The following is a 23,565-nucleotide window of genomic DNA, read 5'->3' on the forward strand; positions in this document are numbered from 1 at the left end:
ATAACGCAGACATCGTAGTGTAGTTTTATCAGTTGCATAGCTTTGAAGGAATGTGTACTTTGTTACAGGTCCAGCAGACACCTGTCAACACTGTTCTTCTGTTTTCCAATAGAATTCAATTTCCATATTTAACAGTTAGTGGAGTTACATTTGTAACTACAAAACAGGGACTTTATGGTCCAACATGGTTGTTTTTGAGTTGTTGCCCTCTTATACACATACAATTAATTACCTGTGTGATAAAGGCCGAGTTACTGAGTGTCAAACTGTCATGCGTTGTGTGTCTACAAATAACACCCTTGTGTAACAAAAAAAACCTTCTTGTTAATTTTATTTATAGAAATTGGTTTAAGTGTGTTTCGTTCCTAGTGCTTACATCCAATACTGTCAGAATGTAACGATAATGTATAAACATATCTTCAAATAGTAATACAGTGCAGTTCAATTTTATAAAATACTCTGGTTTGCTAAAATACTATTTTGTGTACCGGTAGTTAGTTTCCCCATGCCTGAGCGCCATCTGCTGCACACATCGCTAAACTGCACCCTGTAGTGGTACTTTTTGTTTGGTGATTTTATACCATTCCATTTGGATTAATATAATGCATTGCTGTAAACATGTATTAATGAAAAATTGATATACTTTTTAATATGTTGTTTCCGCTCGGGGACCTCTACACTAGAGAAACTGGCATGTTGGTATAGACTGCAAATACTTTAAATAATGACTTCTTAATACACAGTTCGAGTGTTTTATTTAATGTTCTCCTTTACAAATTATCTGTTTTTACAGTTAAAATATATAATCTTAGTGTGTGTATGTATACATAGTTTTTTTTTTTTTAATAAAAATATATATAACTCCATAAAGCTGCATTTTTGCTACGCGATGACTGCGGCGTTTGGCGTCCTGCGTTTCTAAAAACAAAATTCTTGGTAGACAGATACCCTTTTTATTATTCTTTATTATTTATTATTTTATTACAAATGTATTTTATTTAGTGGGGAAAAAAACGTACATTGACAGTATTTGCCACGTAAAATGCCAAATACTGTCTCCAGCACAAATGAGTCTCATTGCAAATTACATTACAATTAAATTAACAATGTGCAATATCGTATAACCGTATTCACTGGATACTTCAATCGTTTTACATGCTTTGCAAGATCGGAGAGCATTGTACTGATAATATTAATGCATGTACCACTGTAGCGGAGCAGAATGGTGCCTCTATTTGCCTTCTATGCGTGTAATCGTGCCGAAGATGCAAAAATAGTTCTCACTGACACTTTAGAAATGTAATGGCCAGCCAGTTTTATAAACAGTGGCCCTAGGGCCCTGACGACATACCCACTGCACCACTGTTCAAAGGACCCCTAACCCTAACCCAAACCCAATCCGTAATGCACAACCACACGCACACCACACACTACGTTCCACAAACATATATTTTACAAACGCAAGTAAAACAGGAAAGCAATCCACAAGCAACAATGAGGATTTTTCATGAAGCAATATTCAACCTGTCCAGCAAGGAAAATACTAAAAACCTAACTCGAAGCACACAGTGCCCCCGCCCCCTACTTAATAATCTTACACTGAATTACTGTGCCCCTGTATTCTCACGATCCTACTGGCGTGCTCCACTTTATCTACCCAGCCCCGTGGTACTATATTACTCCAGTTAATACATATAATAAAAAAGACTGATACAAATCCACAATGCTGGTTTACCCAGGCGTTGCTCAATACAATTATTAACCCAAAATCCCAAAAACACGCGATTGCCCGAGATCTTATTTCCAAATCGCACCATATATTTATTTAAACCAGGACCAGTAATCCCTGCTGTAATTTCAATCCTGTATCACCGTGGCATTTACTAAAAATAAATCTTTACAATATTCATAGCCAAAAGGCTAAACACACTATTTCCACTTCTCTTCCTTCAGTACAGTCCCGATCGCTGTCCCATTGTTGCCAGCCTTGTCTCGGTCCTCGCCAGGTTGGAGAGGAGTAATGCTGCAGAACGCAGACGCGCACAGCGGAGCTCATCCACGGTAGTGCTGTGTGCGCAACTCGTCATAGACGTCATAATTACAGGTTACAGCACGGAATAAGATGATAAGGGTGATGTATTTAGGTACTAAAACTAAGTTTATTTCACATCAATAACCAAACCCTAAACCTAAAGTTCGTGGGGTATTGGCAGTGGATCACCAACTAAACTTCGTGGGATAATCACTATGTGTTCTCCCCCTCTCACACCCCGTTTAAAGCACGACGAGTTGCACACGCAGCACTACCCTACTTGAGCCCCCTGCGACAGTCCTCGTTCTGCAGCTGTATTGCACTTGCCCCGTTCCTTTTGAATGCCTCTACCCAGCGTTCAAAGTGAAACGAAACACTGACCTGCATCTCTGCAGTTGCCAGGTTCTTCCAGGGCCATGTCACCTCTCCTTGTTCGCCACAGCGCAAACGAGCAGGAACTGAAATCCAAATGTTCAGCACCTGTACATTTACAGTATAACGGTACATCTCAAAACTACTCACTTCTAAATCTTTTGTAGTCATTTTTGTATTACTTTAGTATAAATACATGTTAATTTGGATTCATATGTTGTTTTTTTCTGGCTTTATGTGAACGAAAAGACACACATTTGCCCGTTTTCCCATTGGAAATAGTGATATTTTGAAATATCACTGTCCTGGTCACAAAAGCAAAGTTTGTGGGGAATAATAGCCATTTTCTATACTTTTGAGGCATAATCAATTAGGAAATAACACTTACTACCCAGGAACAAAAATTGTGTTACATAGTGTAATTAGCAAGATAAAAATGATGAATAAACCAAAATTTTATAAGGCATTTAAGTCCCTCCAAGTAGACAGTTCACTTCTTGTGTATCCCTTTGAAGTCTAGTTTCCTGCCAAGGTGTACTCAGTGGTTATTCCTGTTTTGTTTTTATTCCTATTTCTAATTCTTCTTTTCCAGCATCAGAAGGAAACATGTATTTTTTAGTTTATTTTGAATACTGTACTCTAATAGAATCCAGCTTTCTTGGATTTTTTTAAACAACTCAGGTCTCTTTTTGATTGGATTTCACTAACACAAAGTTATGCTTTCTTTATTTCTTACATGTTTTAACAAGGGAGAAGCTATAATGTTAATGGCATTTAATTAACTAACCAGACTAAGCAGAAATATGGCCTTTGAGGCCAGTTGTTGTCCTGTGGCTATTTTTGAACATAATCAGGAATTTTATATGGTGTACCCTTTTGTTAACCAAAATCTCCTTTACAAAACTGTTCTCCAATATCTATCAAGTCAAATCATTTTAGACAATTTATCCACAGTCTGTATTACATTAACACTCCCCCTCCCAAATTTTAATGTCAGCTCATAAGTGCTCACATAAAAGTTTGCAAAAGTTTGTTTCCGACTGTATCGTGTTTCTTATATCACATCTTTGTTGACCTGACCTGTGAACTTAGCTCTTGTAGTTATCACATTACTACAGTATTCAGAACTTTGCAATTTTTGTACATTTGAAATATTTGAGGCTGATAATAATTATTCGGAATGGAACTTCCAGTAGCAACCTAAGTCAACCATTAGGATGATGAAGGCACCGCAAGACTGAAATGCCCGATTGAAAAAGTTGTGTCAGTTATATCAACCTATATCAATTCTAACTCAACCCTTTTTTTATTTATTTTTTTTAACACTGTATACATAACTGGGGAATCAACCTCTTATCTGATTATCACAGGCTCAAACAAAAATGCAGCTGTGACTTTTCCCAGCGATATAGTTTGATCAGTTCAGTTCCTTAGATGACTGGTCAAATCTTTTCCCAATTGATTAACATTTGGTTTGGGTCTTCTGAGTTGTTCAGGGCCTCTTACTCTTTCCTGCTGAATGAAATCACTTTTAACAAGTTGCCATGTTCAATTTTCCTGACACTGTATGCCACAACCCGCAGGGTCAAATCTATAAGTAGAATACCATAATAAAAAAAAAAAAACCCTGGCTGCTCTGATGTGTTGTGACAAGCAATGCTGGATGTAAATGCCTGTTTCAGAAATAACCTGTTCACATACTCCCCGACTCAACATATTTGGCTTTAATTAAATCTCAGTCATAATCTGTTCCACTGAAATACTTTATAAATGGGAAAACTGAGGCAGTGTGGACTAATCAATTTTAATTGAATGTAGCTTTTAGACAAACATATTTCTAGTTGCCTTATACAATAAACAATGTATGGATAAATACTATAGTAAAACACAATAATCAGTATACTATGGTACAAACAATCAGATGCTTAGCTATATCTAATCAGGAATTCAGTAACATAAGTCAAACAAGTCAAAACAGCAAGACTGTTTCAAATTGTATTGATTCTTGTTTCATGAGTAGGAATGTCTGTAACCAATATAAAACAATACAGCTGTGCCATTAGGCTGAGAGCCACACTTAAGATATTTGTTTATGGGAAAGAAAAATGTAATGTAAAATATAACTTCCTTAAGGGAAAGCTGTAGCCTGGATCATCTCAGCAAAATAACCTCAGAAAACATTGAGGCCAGTCTGATGGTGGTTGGTAGTTTAATTAATAAAAAAATAAAAATAAATAAAAAAACAGAAACTGAGTTGTTAATGCAATTACTCGAAATCTGTGTTAAATTCGGGAGCTGCACGTGTAACCTCGGTGGATTTGTTCTCTGCTACCCTCCTGTGTGCCTTGTGGGTTTACATGATCTGCTTTAATACATTATTGAAGTGGAAAAACATTCATAATTTACTAATTTGTGAATCAAAATTAATTTAGAGTAACGTAGATTGTTACATTCACAGTGTTGATTGTGGTAATCAAGGAATACATATGACAATAATGATAACAACATGGCAATCCGTCAAGATCTTTACAGAAATATTATCACGCACGTACGTGATAGATTTTTTTTTTTTTGTTTTCATCTGCTGTTCAGGGCTTCCTTACTGGAGTATTTAAACCAATATGTTTCCACTGAACAACAAAATACATACTAAGAGCGACCACAGGAGGGAGCTGTTGCACACATTAAGGAAATCCCTTGAAGAGTAATCTGTTTAATGAGGTTATCAATAATCAGATGGACATTGTGTGTCCCTTGCTCTTTCAAAGTGCCTATCCCTGTATGTTACTGCAGTCTTGATCTGCGGAGTACATTATTCACTGAATAGCAAAACCCAAGAACTGTGTTCCATTTTACAGCTGTATAATTATAACCTCCTTCTGCTGCAAGTTACCTAGTGTCAGGCACCTTTGGGGCAGGGGTTATTACAACTGTTCCCTTGAAATGGAATAACATGGACTGCAAATATGGTCTATAGAAAGCTAAACTATGCAAAATAGCTGAAACCACTTACTGTATGTTAGTGTAATAGCTCAGAAAGCAAATATAGACAGGGCAATGCTTTCAAATGTACAAACAAACCATAATTGTAATAAAATTACATTTCATAAAAATGTTTATAACAATTATTTTATTTAGAAACTTAATCACACACAGTACTATATATTAATGTCATGGTTTCTATATGTCGGTTCCAACCACACCGTCTCTTTCTCAAGAAATTACTACAGTACTGCTTTTCGAGAGATTATTTTATTTTATTTTATTTATTTATTAAATTTAGATCACTGAAATGTAGGCTTTTTGGTGAACGTCTCGACCAGACTGAGGCATCCTGTCACCCACCCCGGCTTATGTCATTCTGAGCGTCTCTCTGCGGCCATGGTAACATCGCTGCTGTGACGGGCTGCAGCAGCTACTGACAGAAACACGGGTATGTTTTGATGTAAAACAGTTATTATATACAATCTGTATAGCACATAGTGGTAATATTCTACCGACATCATTGTGTATTCTGTAGAGTAATGTTTAATCTTAAAACGTGTACATAAACTGTGATTTAATCTGCTGTCAAGCTGTATAGTTTGTTTCTCTATGGCCTTGAAGGGTGTAAACCGCAGCACTGGATTGTGGGAAATGTCGTTCTTTAAAAGTATATGGCCTGATCATTTAAAAAGAAATGAGTGTAATGAAACTACAAATTCCATGATACACAATTTCCTAGTAAAATTGTTCGGCGATGGAGAGGTTTTGGATATTCTTCAACCTGACAACGCGGCGATATTGTTTTGCTCGTTATATTTTCTTATGTTAATATGTAATTAAAAGAAAAATAGATAATGCTTCTTCAACAATATTAATACCATATGCTTTTTTTCCCCTTAAATTGAAGTACACAGATTATACACGCTGGTAATTTTGTTTAAATTGGGAAATGTTTTTATGTGTTTATATTCATATTATATTAATTTATATTGGGTTATATAAGGGTTATTTATTTGAGAAAAGGTTTGAAGTATTTAACTTGCGTCGGCAGTTTTTCAGATAGTATATTGAATACTGGAAAAACAAAACAAAACAAAAAAAAAAAAACATTAAAATTAATGTGATAAATTCCATGAACCTTTTTAGTTAATTACACAGCGGTCACGGTTGCGTACTGCATAGTCTGTATATTGTGTAATAAACCAAACTACACTTTTATTGTGATTATAATACCAAGTTACCTTTTAATATAATATACCTTTTAATATATTATCTCAATGGAGGATAAATCACACGTTTATTTAAAATATAAAGATATAAATTACATTTTTTTCCTGCACAGAGACCAGAGGACATAGTCAGTTGAAAATTGAGTTTATTGAGTTAAGACTAATAAAGGCCTTGTTTTTAATACGAACCAGTCAGTCACACTGCCTGCTATGCGGCTGGGAGACACTGAAGCGATATGACACATTTTTTTGGCGCTACAGCTAAGGAACTAACCAGTGACCACTGGTGTGAAACGTAGCCTCACAGCGAAAATATCACTTTATCGCAGGACAAATCGCATCGCGTCCAGTCAGAACAGCCGCTTCACACCAGATGTGATGCGATTTTTCATCACGGGACAAAACACTTTCCCAGCGACATGACCACACACACCTGAAGCAACACATTGGAAAACTACCAGATCTGTAAAACTGCACGACATTGCTATTGACAAAACTGATCAAGACTGATGCATATTCGTCAACATTATGTGGAAATTATGAGAGTCTTCTCCGACGGTATTTCAACATATATGGCAATAAATCATACACACCAGGCTTATCCAGTTCATTTAAAATCCCATATATTATCTTTCATCTCTGTATCTTTATAATTGTGATTTTCTTTGTCATAAAGCGCTGGGTATTTTTCAAAATATTTTTCATCCCTCCATCATTGTGGACACTACTTCAGCCTGGTGGACAGCGTGCATTGAAGCTGTTCAATTCCTCAATTTCTTAGTTGTCCCTCTTAAAAAAAAAAAAAAAAAAAATCCTGCATTTCACATCGCTCCAGTGTCGCCCTGGTGTTTCCCCCGCATCTCCTGTCATGTCACCTGAGGTGTGAAATCAGAAGTATAGGTTCTATTAATTTTGTCGCATCGCTGCATGTTTTCGGTTGTCGCTTCGAGACTGGTGTGTGCGGGCCTATATTGTAGGACAGAGGATAGTAGACATTTTTTGCACAGAGAGTGGTGAGTTTATAGAACGGGTTCCACACCATGTTGTTAGTGCTAAATCAACGAGATCCTGAAGTGTGACAACTAGACAGAGTTATGGGATCAATGGAACAGAACAAGCTTTTCTTTTGACCTTTCTTTTCTTGTCATTCTTACCTCAGCATTCTTTATTAACACTTGAGTGTGACAATGAATACATCAGTTTACAAAAGACTTTTAGAAAGTGTTTCTTATTTAAAAGATACTTGTAAGTAATAATTTGACACTGGTATTGTAGGAAGATTGTTTTTTATACTGAGCAATATTTATATACTGTGCTAATATTGCTTATGTAGACAGTATCTGCTATGCTGTCTCATTAAAAGTTACAACTTACGTAAGTAAGGACCATTTGTTAGGATTTCAAAATGGCTAGCTAAACTAGACTTCATTCAACATTCAATCATAACGCATTATAACAACCTTCAAATCATCACAGTGGAAAATAGAACAGCATTTAAAGGATATTCACTGCAATTACTTATTCCTTAATCAACTTACCGTGTGCCAATGTTCTGAAACTATGGGGCAACAAAATGTTAATTAAAAATTAAAAAAAGACAGAAGTGCAGGTATTTCCCAGAATTTAATTATTTTGCATATTCAAAGTTATATTGAAATCGTTTTGCTGTTGGGCATTTTGTTAGCTAATTAATTATTTTACTGGAAAAAAAAAAAAAAAAAAAAACAAGTAAAACTAAGCCTCTATTCACAGAACTTTAAGGTCTGTTTTAAGAAATGTTTGGCAAAGGTCTGTTTTTTTTTTAAAACTAATTCACTAGTTCAGTTCAATAAGCCTTCAAAAAACAGTCCTGAAGTAAATGTTTTGTAAATATGGTCCATTATCTTGCAGACAAATATTTTGACAGATGTATTTTTAAGATGCTGCTTTAGTTTTACTTCAGTTATTCATGAAATCTGGCCATGAAATAATTTAGCAATCTGTAATCGGAAGAATGTAATTAACTTTTACTCTGAAAACATGTTTGATGCTGTTCGTGGCTAAATCTCATAGAGTTCTTTTTATTTTGCGATAGAAGTGATACCGGATTTATATCTTATTTTATTGCACTATTTATACCTTTTTTTTTTGTAGGCAGCAAGATGAATTTAAGTGATATTTGTGACAATGCTAAAAAGGGCAGGGAATATGCTCTTCTTGGGAACTATGATTCATCTATGGTCTACTACCAGGGGGTGATCCAGCAAATTCATAAACACTGTCAGTCTCTTAGAGATCCAGCACTCAAGGTGAAATGGCAGCAGGTATGTAGATCAAGTCACTTTTCAGTCACATATTTATATTTGTATTTATTTATGTATTTATACAGATACATGTGATGTTTGCAATCGGTTGGGCTCCCCAGTGGATTACGCTTAGTAAAAGCTGAGCCATGTGGATCCACAGAGCTACAGTATGAAGGAATGTCAGTTGCAGCTAGTTTGCCTCGTTGTGCTTCCTGTTCTCAAGGGATAAGTAGCTTGGTAACATGATGTTTATGTTTGGTGAGTGAAAAGATTAACAGCCCTCCTGAGCCTGCTTGCATAGAAAAAAACAAGGCTAAAATAAACATAATCATGATCATGGCAGATGAAAATACATTTAGCACAATTAATATTCAAATCTGCACAAACATGCTAATTGGACGATTACTTTCATGTCCTGCTGAAGCAAATATTTGACTGACTTTGTTTCTCTGACTGTTTGTTCATTTTAGGTGCGCCAAGAATTGGTAGAAGAGTATGAGCAGGTTAAAAGTATCCTGGGGACTTTGGAAAGCTTCAAGACAGACAAGCCTGTAGATTTCCCACCAGCACAGCCAGAAGAATCCCCCAAGGACCCTGCTGTTTGGCCTCCTCCTATTCCTGCTGAACACAGGTAACTTTCACTAGACTATTTTGAGTCTACTACCCATAGAAACTAGAACACTATTATAGTTTTACAAGGGGAAGTCTCATTCAAATCATACTGTATTATATTACCTGAATGCGATACCCTAGTTAAATATGCAGTTTTATTCCCATCTTGGCATACCCCATGTTTTCAGTTCATATAAAGGGTGTAATGGCCCATTGAAAAGCATTGGGCATCCTTCGTAGTTGCAAAGTAAAAAATGAAAAGGGACCTGCATTTCATTAGTTAGTTTGGTCACAGTTCAAGAGTCCACACAGGTTTTAGGAATGAAAGTAAAACACAATCATTTTGTGTGCGTCGTGAGAGTCGTCACTCAGCACTCAGAGAGCACAGCACTCAAAACAGGCGGAGAGCTTTAACAAATAAAGGCAAGCACGCAGTTCAGATATTTGATTTGTTATTGCAAAAAAAGCTATTTTGTGCATTTCAATTAATCTAAAAATACCCAATGAGGCTTCACCTTTAAGGTTGACTAACTACAATTTAAATAAGACCAAGCAATTTCTAAGTGTTGTTTTGATTTTTCTCTTTGTCCCTTCATCCTGATACTCTTCCAGTCTCTGATCAGTAGACCAAATAGAACTCACGTGTTATCAGATTATTAATCGACTGATTAGAAATTTGGCATTCGCGTAACAAAGTCATTTAATTAAACAACTTTGTTTGAAGAAAGGCTCAGCTCTAGAGAAAGACACACTTTTCCTAGCTTCTCTCGTTGTGGGATCTTGCTCTTCAATTGCTTCAACCAGAATGGTCACATTTTTCATAAATCGAACTTGTGTTATTTAAAAATAATTGTTGCTTTTATTTTACAGCATGCTAGAGTGCTTTTGGTTTGATAGTCATAAAAATATTCAAAACTCATGCTTGTCTAGATTTAGAAAAGCATAGTGTATAGCTCCATCCATGACAAATTCTCCAACAGGTTACACTAAGCTTGGTTCTTGGGGTTGTTTTGGGCAAACAAGCGCAAATTTAAATGATCAGGTGAAGGATACAGTATAAAAGACTTGAAAACGTCTTCTTTTTACAAAGAGCTCCAAGCCAGGCAAAGCGTCCGAACAGAGAAGTGAAACCTGCAAGAAAAGAGTCTCCACTCGTGCAGCACCGTGGTGGGCCTGTCGGTCGTGCTCAGCCTTTATTAAAAGCAGAGAAGCCCGGCAGTAAAGACAGTAAGGATTCAAGAACTAAAGCTAGGGATGACAAGGTAAATGGTGATTATACTGTGTTTTTATCGTGTTTCAAGCAGTGTGCTCACTATGCTGGTCAGGTCAACATTTGAAATCAACAATTACTAAATGCATAAGAAATCAATCTGAAAACAAATGCACAGAGTTCACGTGCCTAACTTTATCAGGTTTGGAGGAATCAAAGCTTCTACGCACCTGAATGTGATTAAACCCTCAAGTGATTGATATGGGAATTGATTCCTCAAGGTAGCTCGAATTGATTAGTCTGTAAACATAAGCAAGATAAATGTTATTGGTAAAGCATGCCACAGGATTAAATGGCATGAAGGGTTTCTTAGTATTTTTAAGGATGAGAAATGTTATTTTAGAGTATTTTTAGGGATTTTCCATCTTATATAAGGGATATAGTTAATTTTGCATTACAACAAAGATCGTGGGACTAAGAGAGATTAATATGAGATTTAATTTTGCATTACAACAGAGATCGCGGGACTAAGTGGTTAATATGACCAGTACATTTTTATTAAAAGCAAATTTTCATCATTGAAGTACTCCTTCATAAAGCCTTCATACAGTTACTTAATTCCTCAAGGTGGCTAATTGAGAAATTTCAATCCTTATCTTCCCAGTAATGGAAATGCACTACTGAATACCTTCCTCTGAAACTAATATTCATGTTGAGACAAATGGATGTTATTCACCAAAGAACAAACCATTTAAACACACACTTTTCTGAAATAAAACAAATAAACAAATTCTGTTTAATTCCAGGGTAAAAAGAATCCCCAGGATGCAGGAGGCGAGGGGGAGCTGCGGAGATTTGATGGCACTGGATATGACAAGGACCTCGTAGATGCACTCGAAAGAGACATTGTATCCCGGAACCCGAATGTCCATTGGTATGAGCAGATACTGTACTACTGTAGTTGAACCTCTTAATAACTAGCATACTTGCTAACTCACTGTCATACTGTGCTGTTCTTTTACAAAAAAACAAAAGTCTTGCACAATCACAGGAAATAAAAAAAAAACCTTGAGCAGCTTTCTAAATATTTAGTGTTTCGGTTTTAAAATAATTAAAGCTCATTAAATAAGAACCATATTCGGGTCTCCCGCGTGCAGTTTTGAAATAGCACATATTATAGCAAACATGTATTTTATTTTTAATAAATAATAGGTTAAAGAAAGCTCTCACTTTTGTTACCTTATTTTCAGGTCGTCTGTTTTTCATTTCATTGGTTATTTCCCCTGAGCATTGTCTTCGGGGTCAAAGCGCTGCAGCGTAGGTCAGTCATAAGGGGAAGCAGCTGATTGGTTAATAATAGGAGACATATTAATCAGTGGGTGGAATGATGTAGGAAGGGCATGACTACCTGAGAGGCATACCCTTCTTTAACCTAGTGCAGGTAATCATTTTCTAAAATGGAAATACATGTATGCTAAAGGTGCTGCTTTCAAAATTGCTCTGTGAGACCTATGGAGAGAAAACAGGAAAGACTGTTATTAGCTATAACCACCTTATCTGTGTTCTTTTAGTTTTACCAATGTGGTTGACATTGCTGGCAGATAATAACCCTACAAGAGCCTTCGTGTGCCTCCTCCCTTATTTTCTCTTTCTGAAGCAGAGTCATTTCCATGGTAACACACCCTCACCTGAACCAGTTTTTGTGGTCCATTCAAAAGTGGGAAAAACATGTTTTGCTTTGGTTACTGGGTGCATGCTTTTTCTCACTCTGACAGAACCATAACAGGTAGAGGGCTATTTCCTAGTTGGAGTCTTGGTCACCATGGAAACTATCATAATGAGGAACAAAGGTTAAAATATTATTTCCTGTTTGTAAAACAAGGGAAGGTAAAACAAAACAGAAGTTTATAATCAAACTAAATATTAAGAAAACTGTCAGAAATAAACCAATTAATCCCCCAAAAGTTAAAACATCAAATTATAATTGATGGTGTTTAATAGCACTTTAACATCTAATCCTGCAAAGCAAGACTGGGTTAGTCAGCACTGAAATGAGGGGCCTTCAGGTAAAATCTGATGCAGCAAGTGATGTTCCCAGTGATTCAGTAAGGGTCACTCTTAACTGTAGATCAAAGCTCAACAAATGGCCCAGCAAGTTGCAGTAGGTGCCCTTAAACTGAGATTGTTTCATTACGAGATCCCATGTTATGCCTTCAAAGGTACGTTAACCCTAGCGCCATAGTAAAATCCCTGTCTCTGTATCTACCGGTAGCAAAAATGTATTCAGACAAACAGTAAATAATCTGTGTGAATTACTCTGCATAAGAAAACATCGGAACCAGATTGTGATTCTAGTTCTAATTTCAGGGACGATATAGCCGACCTGGATGATGCTAAGAAGTTGCTGAGAGAGGCAGTGGTGCTTCCCATGTGGATGCCTGACTTCTTCAAAGGCATCAGAAGGCCATGGAAGGTACAGTAATTTTCATAGCCGGGCTTGACTAGTTCTTCTTACAAAGCGATGTCCGTGTAGAAGACTGACAGGGTAGCTGGACTGGCCACACAGGCAAGTATCAGATTAGCAAAGAGTTCAGAGCTTCCGCACACTTTTACTGATAGTCTGGCACAAAGTAAACAACAAAACATAGTAACATCGCCTCAAACAGCCTTTACAAAATGTACAGAAACGAAGCTGCCCAAACCTGCAGAAAACACATAACGTTGTACTCTTACTTTCATACATCTGGTCAGGTTAAACTGGCAACTAGTTAAACAAAGTCACCTGACCAGATTGTCTGTATGGGTTTTTGATCCCATTAAGTCCTCCCCATTCAAGTAGCATTTTATTTTTTTAACAGTATTTACAATACAGTGTGCAAGGCCTTGGCCCTGCCACAAAGGTTTTTTTGATACTTAAAATGATTTTAATTTAAAGCATTTTTGTTCTCATTTAAATCGACTATAAAACAAACAGCACTGTCTATGCAGTTTGCTGTTTCCAACCAGTTGTTTAGATCAAGGAACTACAGTACCTGTGGGGGGGGGGGGGGGGGGGGGGGGGGGGGGGATTAATTAATGCAGGATTAGCCTATACTGCTTTTATGGAGTATAAAGACATGACCTGTTGATCTGTGTATTCAACTGCAGTGAAAAAAGGTATTTGAGAACCTTTCAAGCTGCATGTGTGAAACAGAGTTTACTATGTAGGGGTAATTGAGTAATTTGCTTCTTATAAGATTTGTTTTGTGATGATAGCCTTATGGACGAGATGCAGTTGAAATGAAAGTAGACAAATATACATCAATTTAATCACTGTGGCACAGAAAATTGCAAAACAACTGTCAGGCTGGTCATTAATTACTGAATAAGAAAAACTGCCACTTAATTGCAATTGGCGTGATGCATCATTTATCATCAGTTTTGGTATCTTGGTTTAAAATTGCCCATGTAGTAAATACTTAGAAGAAAATACATTTTCAAAAACTAGGTGGGCTCCAGTACTGTAATACAATATTTTGTACACTAGCCATTTTTGTCCACCAGATGGCTCTATTGCATTTGAAAGTCATGATATCATGTAGTGTGTAAAGCTGAGCCGTGTTAAGCACATTTTCCTGTCACTTTGACACCATGCGATTACCATTAATGCTAGTTTATAAACCGTGAGGATCATGCAGTATAAGGTTGTGTGAATAGGGAGTAAATGACGCTGTGTTAAGTGTGCTGAAAACGGGATTGCAATCGCAACCTTGGCGTGCAGTTGTGTAATTAAGCACCGGGTTGTAAGCTTAACCCTTCCAGTCAATGGCATTAAAAAGCCTGCCGGTAGATGCTGTGCCTTGCCAGTTATTGCTGGTCTGGTTCTGTCATGTACTTTAATACTGCAATTTAATGTTAGTGTTGGAGTCCACGGCCCAGCCCGTTTCCTTTGCGTAACAATCATTTTGTATGTTTTTCTTCATTTGACATCACTGAATAACTCGGACTCCAGCATGATTATTAAAGATAAACAAGCTAATTTTTTTTAATAAACAAGCTAATGCTTGTATGCTTCAATAATAATATCTTGGTTTGAGCTAAGATTTCAGTCAAGTTATTAAAACATATGGACCAGGAATATGACCAGATTTCAGTTCACCAAGTATTATTATTTTTATATATATATATAATATATATATATATATATATATATATATATATATATAGTAGTAGTAATATTTTATTTTATTAATTTCTTTTACAAATCTAACAGGGTGTGTTGATGGTTGGACCTCCAGGAACAGGCAAGACAATGTTAGCTAAAGCTGTTGCCACAGAATGTGGAACAACCTTTTTCAACGTTTCATCTTCAACGCTTACCTCCAAATACAGAGGAGAGTCTGAGAAACTAGTCCGGCTGCTGTTTGAGATGGTACGTGTAAACCTTGCATTGGCATTGCCTACAAATTTTTTTTTTTTCCCCATTTTAGTCATTTAAATTCACAGTGAATAGTTGTTATCATGGTTCCCTGTGTTTTGTCCATGCTTTTACAATTCACTTCACTATGTTTGTGTATGGCAGTAAAGGGTTAAAAGATTTTGCTTGCTTCAGTATCGGGTTAATTCCCCAAAGAGCTCATATCTATTCCATTTATACATTCTCATAATCTGATTCCATTATTGCTTCGTCAAGGATTAAGTGATTCTTCTCAACCATTCCAAAAATAAAATGTAAAATGCCATTCATTGTTTGTGTGCAACTTAGCTTACAGACAAAGTTCCTCAGAAATCAGTAAGGGTGTAAAGGGTTAAATGGTAAACAAAAATATTGTAATTAAAAATGCACTTTTATGAGGCTCTTGAATTTATTTTGACATTTTGTCAAAAAGTTTAATCATGTATAGTCTCTTGATGCATTGGAAACCGCTGTCTCTGAAAATCAATGTAATATTTGAATTCAAAAGTATAAAGGTGACTATAAATCAAGTATATTTGATAATTGAATCTTAACTCCTAGGCTAGGTTTTATGCACCGACCACAATTTTCATTGATGAAATCGACTCCATTTGTGGTCGCAGAGGCACGTCGGATGAACATGAAGCCAGTCGCAGAGTCAAATCAGAACTCCTTGTGCAGATGGATGGTAATCAGTCTGAGATTCTATGTCCAGTGTGGACTCACGTATATTCCTGTATACTCATACTGCAGCTTTACCTCTTGAAAATCATATCTGTTTTGTTTGTTATGCTTACAAATATCAGGACTTACCAAGGTTCACTACAATCTAAAACTTATTACCTCTTATAACCATTAGCAGCATTATCTGCCCCTTCCCCTATCTTGCGTTGAAGGTCGTTTCATTCTTTCTTAGTACAATTTTGTAGATCCTCAAAATTACACACAGTTTCCTTAAGCTATGTAATCACTTCCTGTGAGGCTCAGTAGGTGTGCAGTTAGACCATGTGAGTGGAGTGATTTGCCACCGATTTCTGTTCCATAGCAGATAGAATGTCACGTACTGGGACAAGGTGTAAACATACCTGTAAAGTGTAGCTATCCTGTCAGCTGAAGGCAGTTTGTTTTTTAGGTGTTGGAGGCACATCAGATAACGATGACCCTTCAAAAATGGTCATGGTATTAGCAGCAACAAACTTCCCCTGGGACATCGACGAGGCATTGCGAAGGAGGTTGGAAAAGCGGATATACATTCCTTTGCCTACCGGTTAGGGTCTCACTTCTATTGTACCTTTTATTAGAATATAACTGTTACTGCATCAGTAATGTACTGGATAAGAACACCAGTCATCCTTTCAAAAACACATTTTAATAGAAGCACAAACCAAAGGTCACATTGGGCTGCAGCCACCTTGGATTCTCTCGTTACAATGCGTTGTGTGCTTGAACATTACTGTCATTTATTACATCATGTACTTGCTAAACCCTAAACGAAGCATCAGTGACAATACGTTATCCTACTGTATATAAAAGATTTGTTCCTAAGGTACACAGATTAATGTATGTCTTTTCTTTTTTGTATCTGTCAGCACAAGGCAGAGCCGAGTTGCTAAAGATAAATTTAAGAGAAGTTGATGTGGAAACAGATGTGGACCTTGCTGTTATAGCTGAACAGATTGAGGGTTATTCAGGGGCTGATATAACTAATGTGTGCAGGTTTGTATTACCATTCTAATTATTTTACAGGCTTATTATTCCACTGCAGGGGATGCATGTGTACACACGTTAGCGGCTTATATGTCAAGAGGGTACAAAACTACGAGGCCATCTGCAACTGCCTCACTAAGTTAGTAGTTGGCAGGAGTAGGAAAAGCAACAACCATTTCATTTAGTTTAAATGTTAGCCTTTGGGATGTAGTAACGAGTTCAGAATCTTATGTGTGTACAATACATTGTAGCTTGAAACTACATCATTTATTCAGCATCGGGTAGATGGCCATTATAGCATAATTCAATCTGCTTACATTACTGTAGATCTTGCTAACACAATGCCACAGTAGTTCATTGATTTTCTTGCAGTAGGATATTTATATATAGTTCCCTGCATTGTGAATGGCTGAGCTAGAGGGATATAATCCCTAGTATATGCCCTTAGAATGTTTGTAACTGCATCACAAAAACAAATCAAACAAACACGTAGTGGTAATTTGGTAGGGTAATGTTTTATTTACAGCATATCAAAGTATGATCATTAAGAGCCCTGACGATCCAAACTGCCCCATCAAGTCACTGGAGAAATATATAATGAAATGTCTGATGAGTCCACCAGCTTTCTATCTTTATACACGAACTGGACTAAACCCAGCCAATGTGAGCGATACAGATATAGTATACTTGCAGGCTTGTATACTTTTATGTGAAAGATACACAGAAAAAAGCAGAATAAATAATTACAGTTAAAATAAATAAAAATTGTAATAATTGTGTTGTAAAAAGCAGTAAGACCCTCCTTGGGCATTACCAGGCATTATTGACCATTTGGGTAATGAGGTGCGGCACAACGTTAAGGTCCATAATGCCTGGTAATGCACTCTTTCTCAGGTCTTATTGCTTGCTTATATATTCTTCTATGAACTAGTAGTAGTAGCATCCCCCCCTAGTCTGCCACTATATATATTAGTGGCAGACTAGGAGGAGGAGCTAATGGACTGGGTGGGACTAAAGGACTACATCCCCCAGAATGCCACTGGAGGGAGCCAGGATGAGGTACACCTGACGCTAATATTTAATGAGTACCTGCTTGTGATTACCTCTCCTTCTTTTGGGTAAGGAAATGTAAGAACTAAATACCTATATATATATATATATGATTTTCAATACCTGTTGTGTCGCAGGGATGCATCCATGATGGCGATGCGGCGTCGGATTCAAGGCCTGACTCCAGAGGAAATTCGAGCGCTGTCAAAGGATGATCTGCAGATGCCTGTGACTATGGAAGACTTTGAATTAGCACTAAAGAAAATCTCCAAGTCAGTCTCCGCGGCTGATCTGGAGAAGTATGAATTATGGATGACTGAGTTTGGCTCGGTGTAGCTTGACTGTGAAATGACAATGCTTCTATTGGCATGGAGGGACTTTTTTTATTTATGTGTTCCATAACAGCAAAACAGATTCAAGATTGCTGTGTCATTTTTGAAAAAAAAAAAAACATTATTTGAAAGGGAATAATTGAAGGCTGTCCTGGACCCCACACATTCAGATTCACCTCATGTTGCTTAATATTACCATTACCAATGTTTTGATTTTTAGAAAGTTTTTTTTTTTTAATAAGCGTGTATAGGTTATCTAAATGACATTAAATTGTGGGTTATTAGTTTTTTTTTTTTTCAGGACACCCCTCAATTAACTTTAACGTGTCAACGTAATTATCATTTAAGGCCCTGCTTACTAAAATAAATATCATATTAGTAAGGATTAGATAATGTGTTCTTAGGTCCATATAAGGGATATTGGGACTTCCTCCTCTTAAATGTAACTTATTTTAAACAAAAAACATTGTTTTAACAGTAAAATCATATACTGTACATTCTGGCAAATAAACTTATTTGTTGCCACAAAGGGTTTGTAACACATTCTGATTGGTTCCTGAAATCCCTTTACACCACTGACCCCATACTTAATATATGAATCATTTTTAAACCACAGTACTAAACTCAACCTAAAATGCCCCATATTACATGTGAATCCACAGGTTCTAATCAAAGGGAAGATACACATAAATATTTTTGTGTCAATAAAAGACTAGTAGCTTCTACAGATGCTATTGATCAGTATAAGAAATTAGGAATACAAGTCATTCTGTGTTTTTATTATTCTATATATTTTAACCACAAGCCTCTTGCATTATTTAAAAGCTAACATGTACGTGAATAAAAGTATATGACCTTGACAGTAAGTCTTACATGATTTTATTGAAAAATGGAATTGCTAGACAGAATATTGACATAGAGAGCCCTAAAACTAATGATGGTACTCCGTCAGGAATGTGTGTATCTTTTTTATAGACAATGTACAGGACACTGATATCAGAAGCTCTGAAGACTTTGGAAATGCTTATGCTTACTAGTCTGAATGTCTTTCGAGTAACAGCTGAATATCTGATGAAGTGAATGTTCTTAAGCTTTTTGTTGTGCCTATAAATATATTTAATATTTAGTAAAAACTTTGACTGTTTACTTAAAGTGATTGTAGCTAACAAAATATTTCCCACAATGCACATCCATTGTCTTGCCCTTCCTGAGTCGTGCATTTACTGACATGCCATAAGATACTTTGACTCCATGTACTGAACAGAGCTGGGGAGTAAAGCAGTAACAGTAATGTAATGCAGTTCAAGAAAGAGCTTTCTATAGTCTATCTGTAGTACCTAATGTATGTTTTTAAATGAAAATGCATGTGTGCTACTATAACATGTTTCTTTCACGACATTTGAGACCTAAGTAGCTCATGGTGGTGCAAACATGTAGGATTTATGGAATCATTTTGTTTGTTACCATCACTAAACAAACATGTCATACATATCTTTGAACAGACAGAGACAATTATCTTGATGTTAATCTCATGTCATATCAAAACCATGGGTGTTCTTAGCTTTTATTAAAAAAATAAATAAACAGGATGCTATAATTTCTACAGTTTCGTTAGACAACAAGAGGCTTTGAAGATAAGACATGTTGGGGATAGAAAAGACTAAACAGAGTGCTGGTATGAAAACTACATTCATATGAGTAAGCTGTTCAAGCTGACGTTATCTTACTTTGGGAATAGCTCTGAAGGAGGGAGCTGCTGTGGACGGAAGCTGTTATTTATGTATCAGTAAAGAGCAGTAAGTGGCTGTTTCTAGTCTGAGCAGCTTTTAATGAGGTCTAACAAACAAAATTGCATTCAAAATCGTCTAGGCTTTACGTATTGATCTCAAAGAGCTGCCTTTCCTGTGGGAAATTTATAAGGCAGACTAATTTATAATCACTTTGAAATTAGGCCATTTGAGTAAAACCAGTCAGAGAGAGGTTTTAGCTAGTTAAAATACAACACTAGTACAAATAAAGGATATGGTTAGCATGACATGTTTTTACTGAGCAAAATACGGTTTAGATAGCCTTCGTTTTTATTTCCAATATACAATTTTATAACCTGTCCACGGGCGGGGTGCATTAGTGGGCCTTCTCTTGTTTCACATACAAAGGACAAGGACATAGGACTGACTTATTTCACTTTTCAGACTGCACAATGCAGAAATATTCTATTAACTAAAAAAGTGCTTGGGAAAGGTACAGTATATCTGTGGGAAACACAAAACAAACAACAATACTATACCAATTCTTCATGATAAACTTCTATAAGGGAACATAATGAAGTGCATAGCAAATATTGTCTTCACAATGGGAAGCATCTAGTGAAACATCTCCATGTTTCTATGATAGCTAAAGTATATTCTATCAGCAACACTTGTCTTTAGGGTGGTCTCACATTGGAATGTGTATAGCAACATTCTGGCGCTGAGTTCTTGTAACAGATGAAGCCATTTCACTTCTATTGTAATGGAACAGGTTGATTCTGAGAGAGCTTTTTAATAAGACCAGGGTGTGCACCAGCACAGTGAGGGCCAGAAGAAACACTGCATACAAATTGGATATAATTAATCAGAAACCATAGCAACCCAAGAATAACTTAAAGCAAAGCCAATAGCACTGTGCTACTGAAGCAGCCATTTCTAACAAGTAAATACCATCAATGAAACAATATATTTCACTTTTTTTTCTAGAATGTGAATACATAGATTATTAACCAAAGATCAATAAAAAGTTGTTGAGACAATGCATAAACTTTTTGTAGCCCCACACAGTTAGAAATATTTAATATTGTTATTTAAGTTTAATAAACACAGTTTAAAAAAAAAAAAAAAAAAAAACAACCTCCCACATCATGACATTATACTCCATCACTTTTTGTGTTGTTGTTGATCTATTCTTTTTTCTAGACCTTATTTTGTCTGACTTTTTGTTTTTTGTAACCATATAATACCTTCACTTCCTGTGTTACAAGTAATAGGACCCCTCTGGAACCTTACACTCACATTCTATGCAGCACAAAAAGAACAAGTGGGATCCTATTATCTGTAACACATGAAGTGAACCCAGGATAAATCACTAAAACGATCAGAAACTCATGAGAATGTGGTTATGCTAGTGGGGTAATAATCTTTAAGTCTTTGTATTACACCTTCAAGTTCCAGTCTCTTGAAAGAGCCTTGCTTGTCTTTACTTGTACCTCATGCATCTATATTAATTGCTCATGTCAATAGCAACCCTTTTTACTTTGAGAAGACTCTTTCTCTTGCACAGACTGTTTGTAACAGATGTGGTTGTCCTTGAAAGTGCTGCCAATAGCTGCTGAGATGTCTGCAAACAAAGCTAAAATGAATGGCAGCCTATAACAGACGCGCCTGATTAAAATGTCTGGCGGTCTGGCCCAAATTCCACCCAAAATGCAAACAATACTGGAAACTTATGTGTGAATCAGCCTGTTTAAAAGGTAGATTTACTCTTATATTAATCTTAATGATTCTACTTCCAGTGCAATTTAAACAACATTACTGTCCTAAAACTTCTAATGATATAACTTTCAATGGCAATACATTTCTATTACCATTATGCCAAAATACAAATAAACAATTCAGTAATGTATGATATGTACTGACACCCTTTCTGTGTATCTTTATTAAAGTGTTGTTTTTACAGATTCGCAACAACTTGTATGGGGACATCTTTTTCCACTTTTATGAACAGATCAGTTGCAGTATCTCAATTCTTGAAGTCTTTTTTCACCTTTTCAGTAACCTCTTCAACTCATTTCAACATTAACGTGTCACTGTACATAATATAACTCACAAAGCCTTAACTCATGAGTTATTTAAACAATGTTTTCCATTTTTGTTTTGATCAATGAAATAAAGTTTTGACGATTCTAAAACATTTCTAGTGTTGTTGATTTATGGAATTTATGTGGGTTTATGATATTTATTCCATCAAAACAGACTTAAAGCATCCTTTAAATAAAACATGTTTTAATTACAATTTCTTAAAGCTTTATTCACGTGGTTTTGTTCAGCTATTGGAGTGAGTTTTAAGTACAATGCAAAAGTAATGTAGGTACCAGGTTACAAGAAGACATTCTCATCCATAGCTCTTTGAGATCACTGCATATAAATAAAGTTTAAAATACAAACAAATAATCAAAAGGTCTTCAACAGAAGAAAAGGAAGACCGGTGATAATAAAATAGATTTTAAAGCCTTAATACAGGTATCATCATAAGAATTCATACAGTATATATACGTTCAACAATTAAGATCATTTGTCTTGAAAAAAGGCCATAACAATCTATTATAAGAGACACTGTTTTACTAACAAGTAATACATTCACTACTAATGCAGTTGTCTCTACACCATTTTATTTATACTATAGCGTTCTGCTGTGTCAGGCTCCAGACAGAGCCCTATTGTAATGTATATAGATATTTTTTATCTAAGACATTTAATAGGCCCAAACCTGGTTTGTGAAGAACGCAAGTATGTTTCAGAGTGGTCCCCAGACTTGGTGGCCTATTGCTGTCCTCGATTAGCATTTCTTTTGTTTTATACAAAATGTTTAATCTTTATAATCTTCACAGTTTTCCTGAAAAGTACCACAAAAGTACTTTCAATTTATTTCTCTGTTAACCTTACTAAAGAAGGGGCGCTGAAGCCTGGGGAGAATATTCCTTCTTTCAGCGCAGTTTTAAATAACCTCTTTATATTTCTTTGTGCATTGAGCCCCAGCTGCCTCTTAGCAACAGAGCAGGAATGCTCAGCTCTCCCTATGAAATGAAGGAAGTGCTCTTCAGCAGGAAGCTGGGCGCAAAGCAAGGCCTGTGCGGGTTCTTTTTCAGCAGGGATTTCTGAGTCAGAGGTGAAGCATTACAGTCCAAACTGTCCCAGCTGGAATCGGACCGTGTTTTGATCCAATGTATCATATGTATAGGTGGCTTCTTCAAGAAGTCCTTCAACAGAAATGTTTCGGATGTCTAGCAGTGTATCTCACCTGGGATTCTTTGCCCATCTATGAAAACAGCACATTAACCCCTTCAACACTGAATATATTTCAGAAAATGATAATAGTTACTTCACTCAGCCTTACTCTGAATACTGCTGGTTTCACAGTTAGCACTAATTAGGGAATACTTTACCTCAGGTAACATTAGGTTTTGTTTTTTTAAATGACTATAACAAATTTGAAATGTGAATATTTTTGCACGAAGGTCTGTGTCTTTCAGAACCATTTTTTAAAACAAAATAATAATGATTT

At 36.2% G+C, this 23,565-nt stretch overlaps 1 protein-coding gene across 3 annotated transcripts; it reads left to right on the plus strand.

The window, feature by feature from the left end:
- The first annotated feature begins 5,715 nt into the window (after positions 1–5,715).
- katnal1 (katanin p60 subunit A-like 1) lies at positions 5,716–18,778 on the plus strand. 3 transcript variants are annotated; one of them, XM_041233261.1, is made up of 11 exons: positions 5,716–5,837; positions 8,752–8,921; positions 9,374–9,534; positions 10,606–10,777; positions 11,532–11,659; positions 13,093–13,198; positions 14,978–15,136; positions 15,722–15,848; positions 16,293–16,427; positions 16,750–16,876; positions 18,055–18,778. In XM_041233261.1, exons 2-11 carry the CDS (start codon positions 8,760–8,762, stop codon positions 18,251–18,253), a joined length of 1,476 nt encoding a protein of 491 aa, XP_041089195.1. In that variant the 5' UTR covers positions 5,716–5,837; positions 8,752–8,759; the 3' UTR covers positions 18,254–18,778. The 3 variants fall into 3 exon arrangements, with proteins under 3 accessions (XP_041089195.1, XP_041089197.1, XP_041089196.1); XM_041233263.1 differs by having other exon boundaries at positions 8,756–8,921; XM_041233262.1 differs by lacking the exon at positions 5,716–5,837 and adding an exon at positions 6,141–6,316.
- Positions 18,779–23,565: the final 4,787 nt, after the last annotated feature.

The sequence above is a fragment of the Polyodon spathula genome, chromosome 30 (assembly GCF_017654505.1).
Source record: "Polyodon spathula isolate WHYD16114869_AA chromosome 30, ASM1765450v1, whole genome shotgun sequence".
Classification (NCBI taxonomy): Eukaryota; Metazoa; Chordata; class Actinopteri; order Acipenseriformes; family Polyodontidae; genus Polyodon; species Polyodon spathula.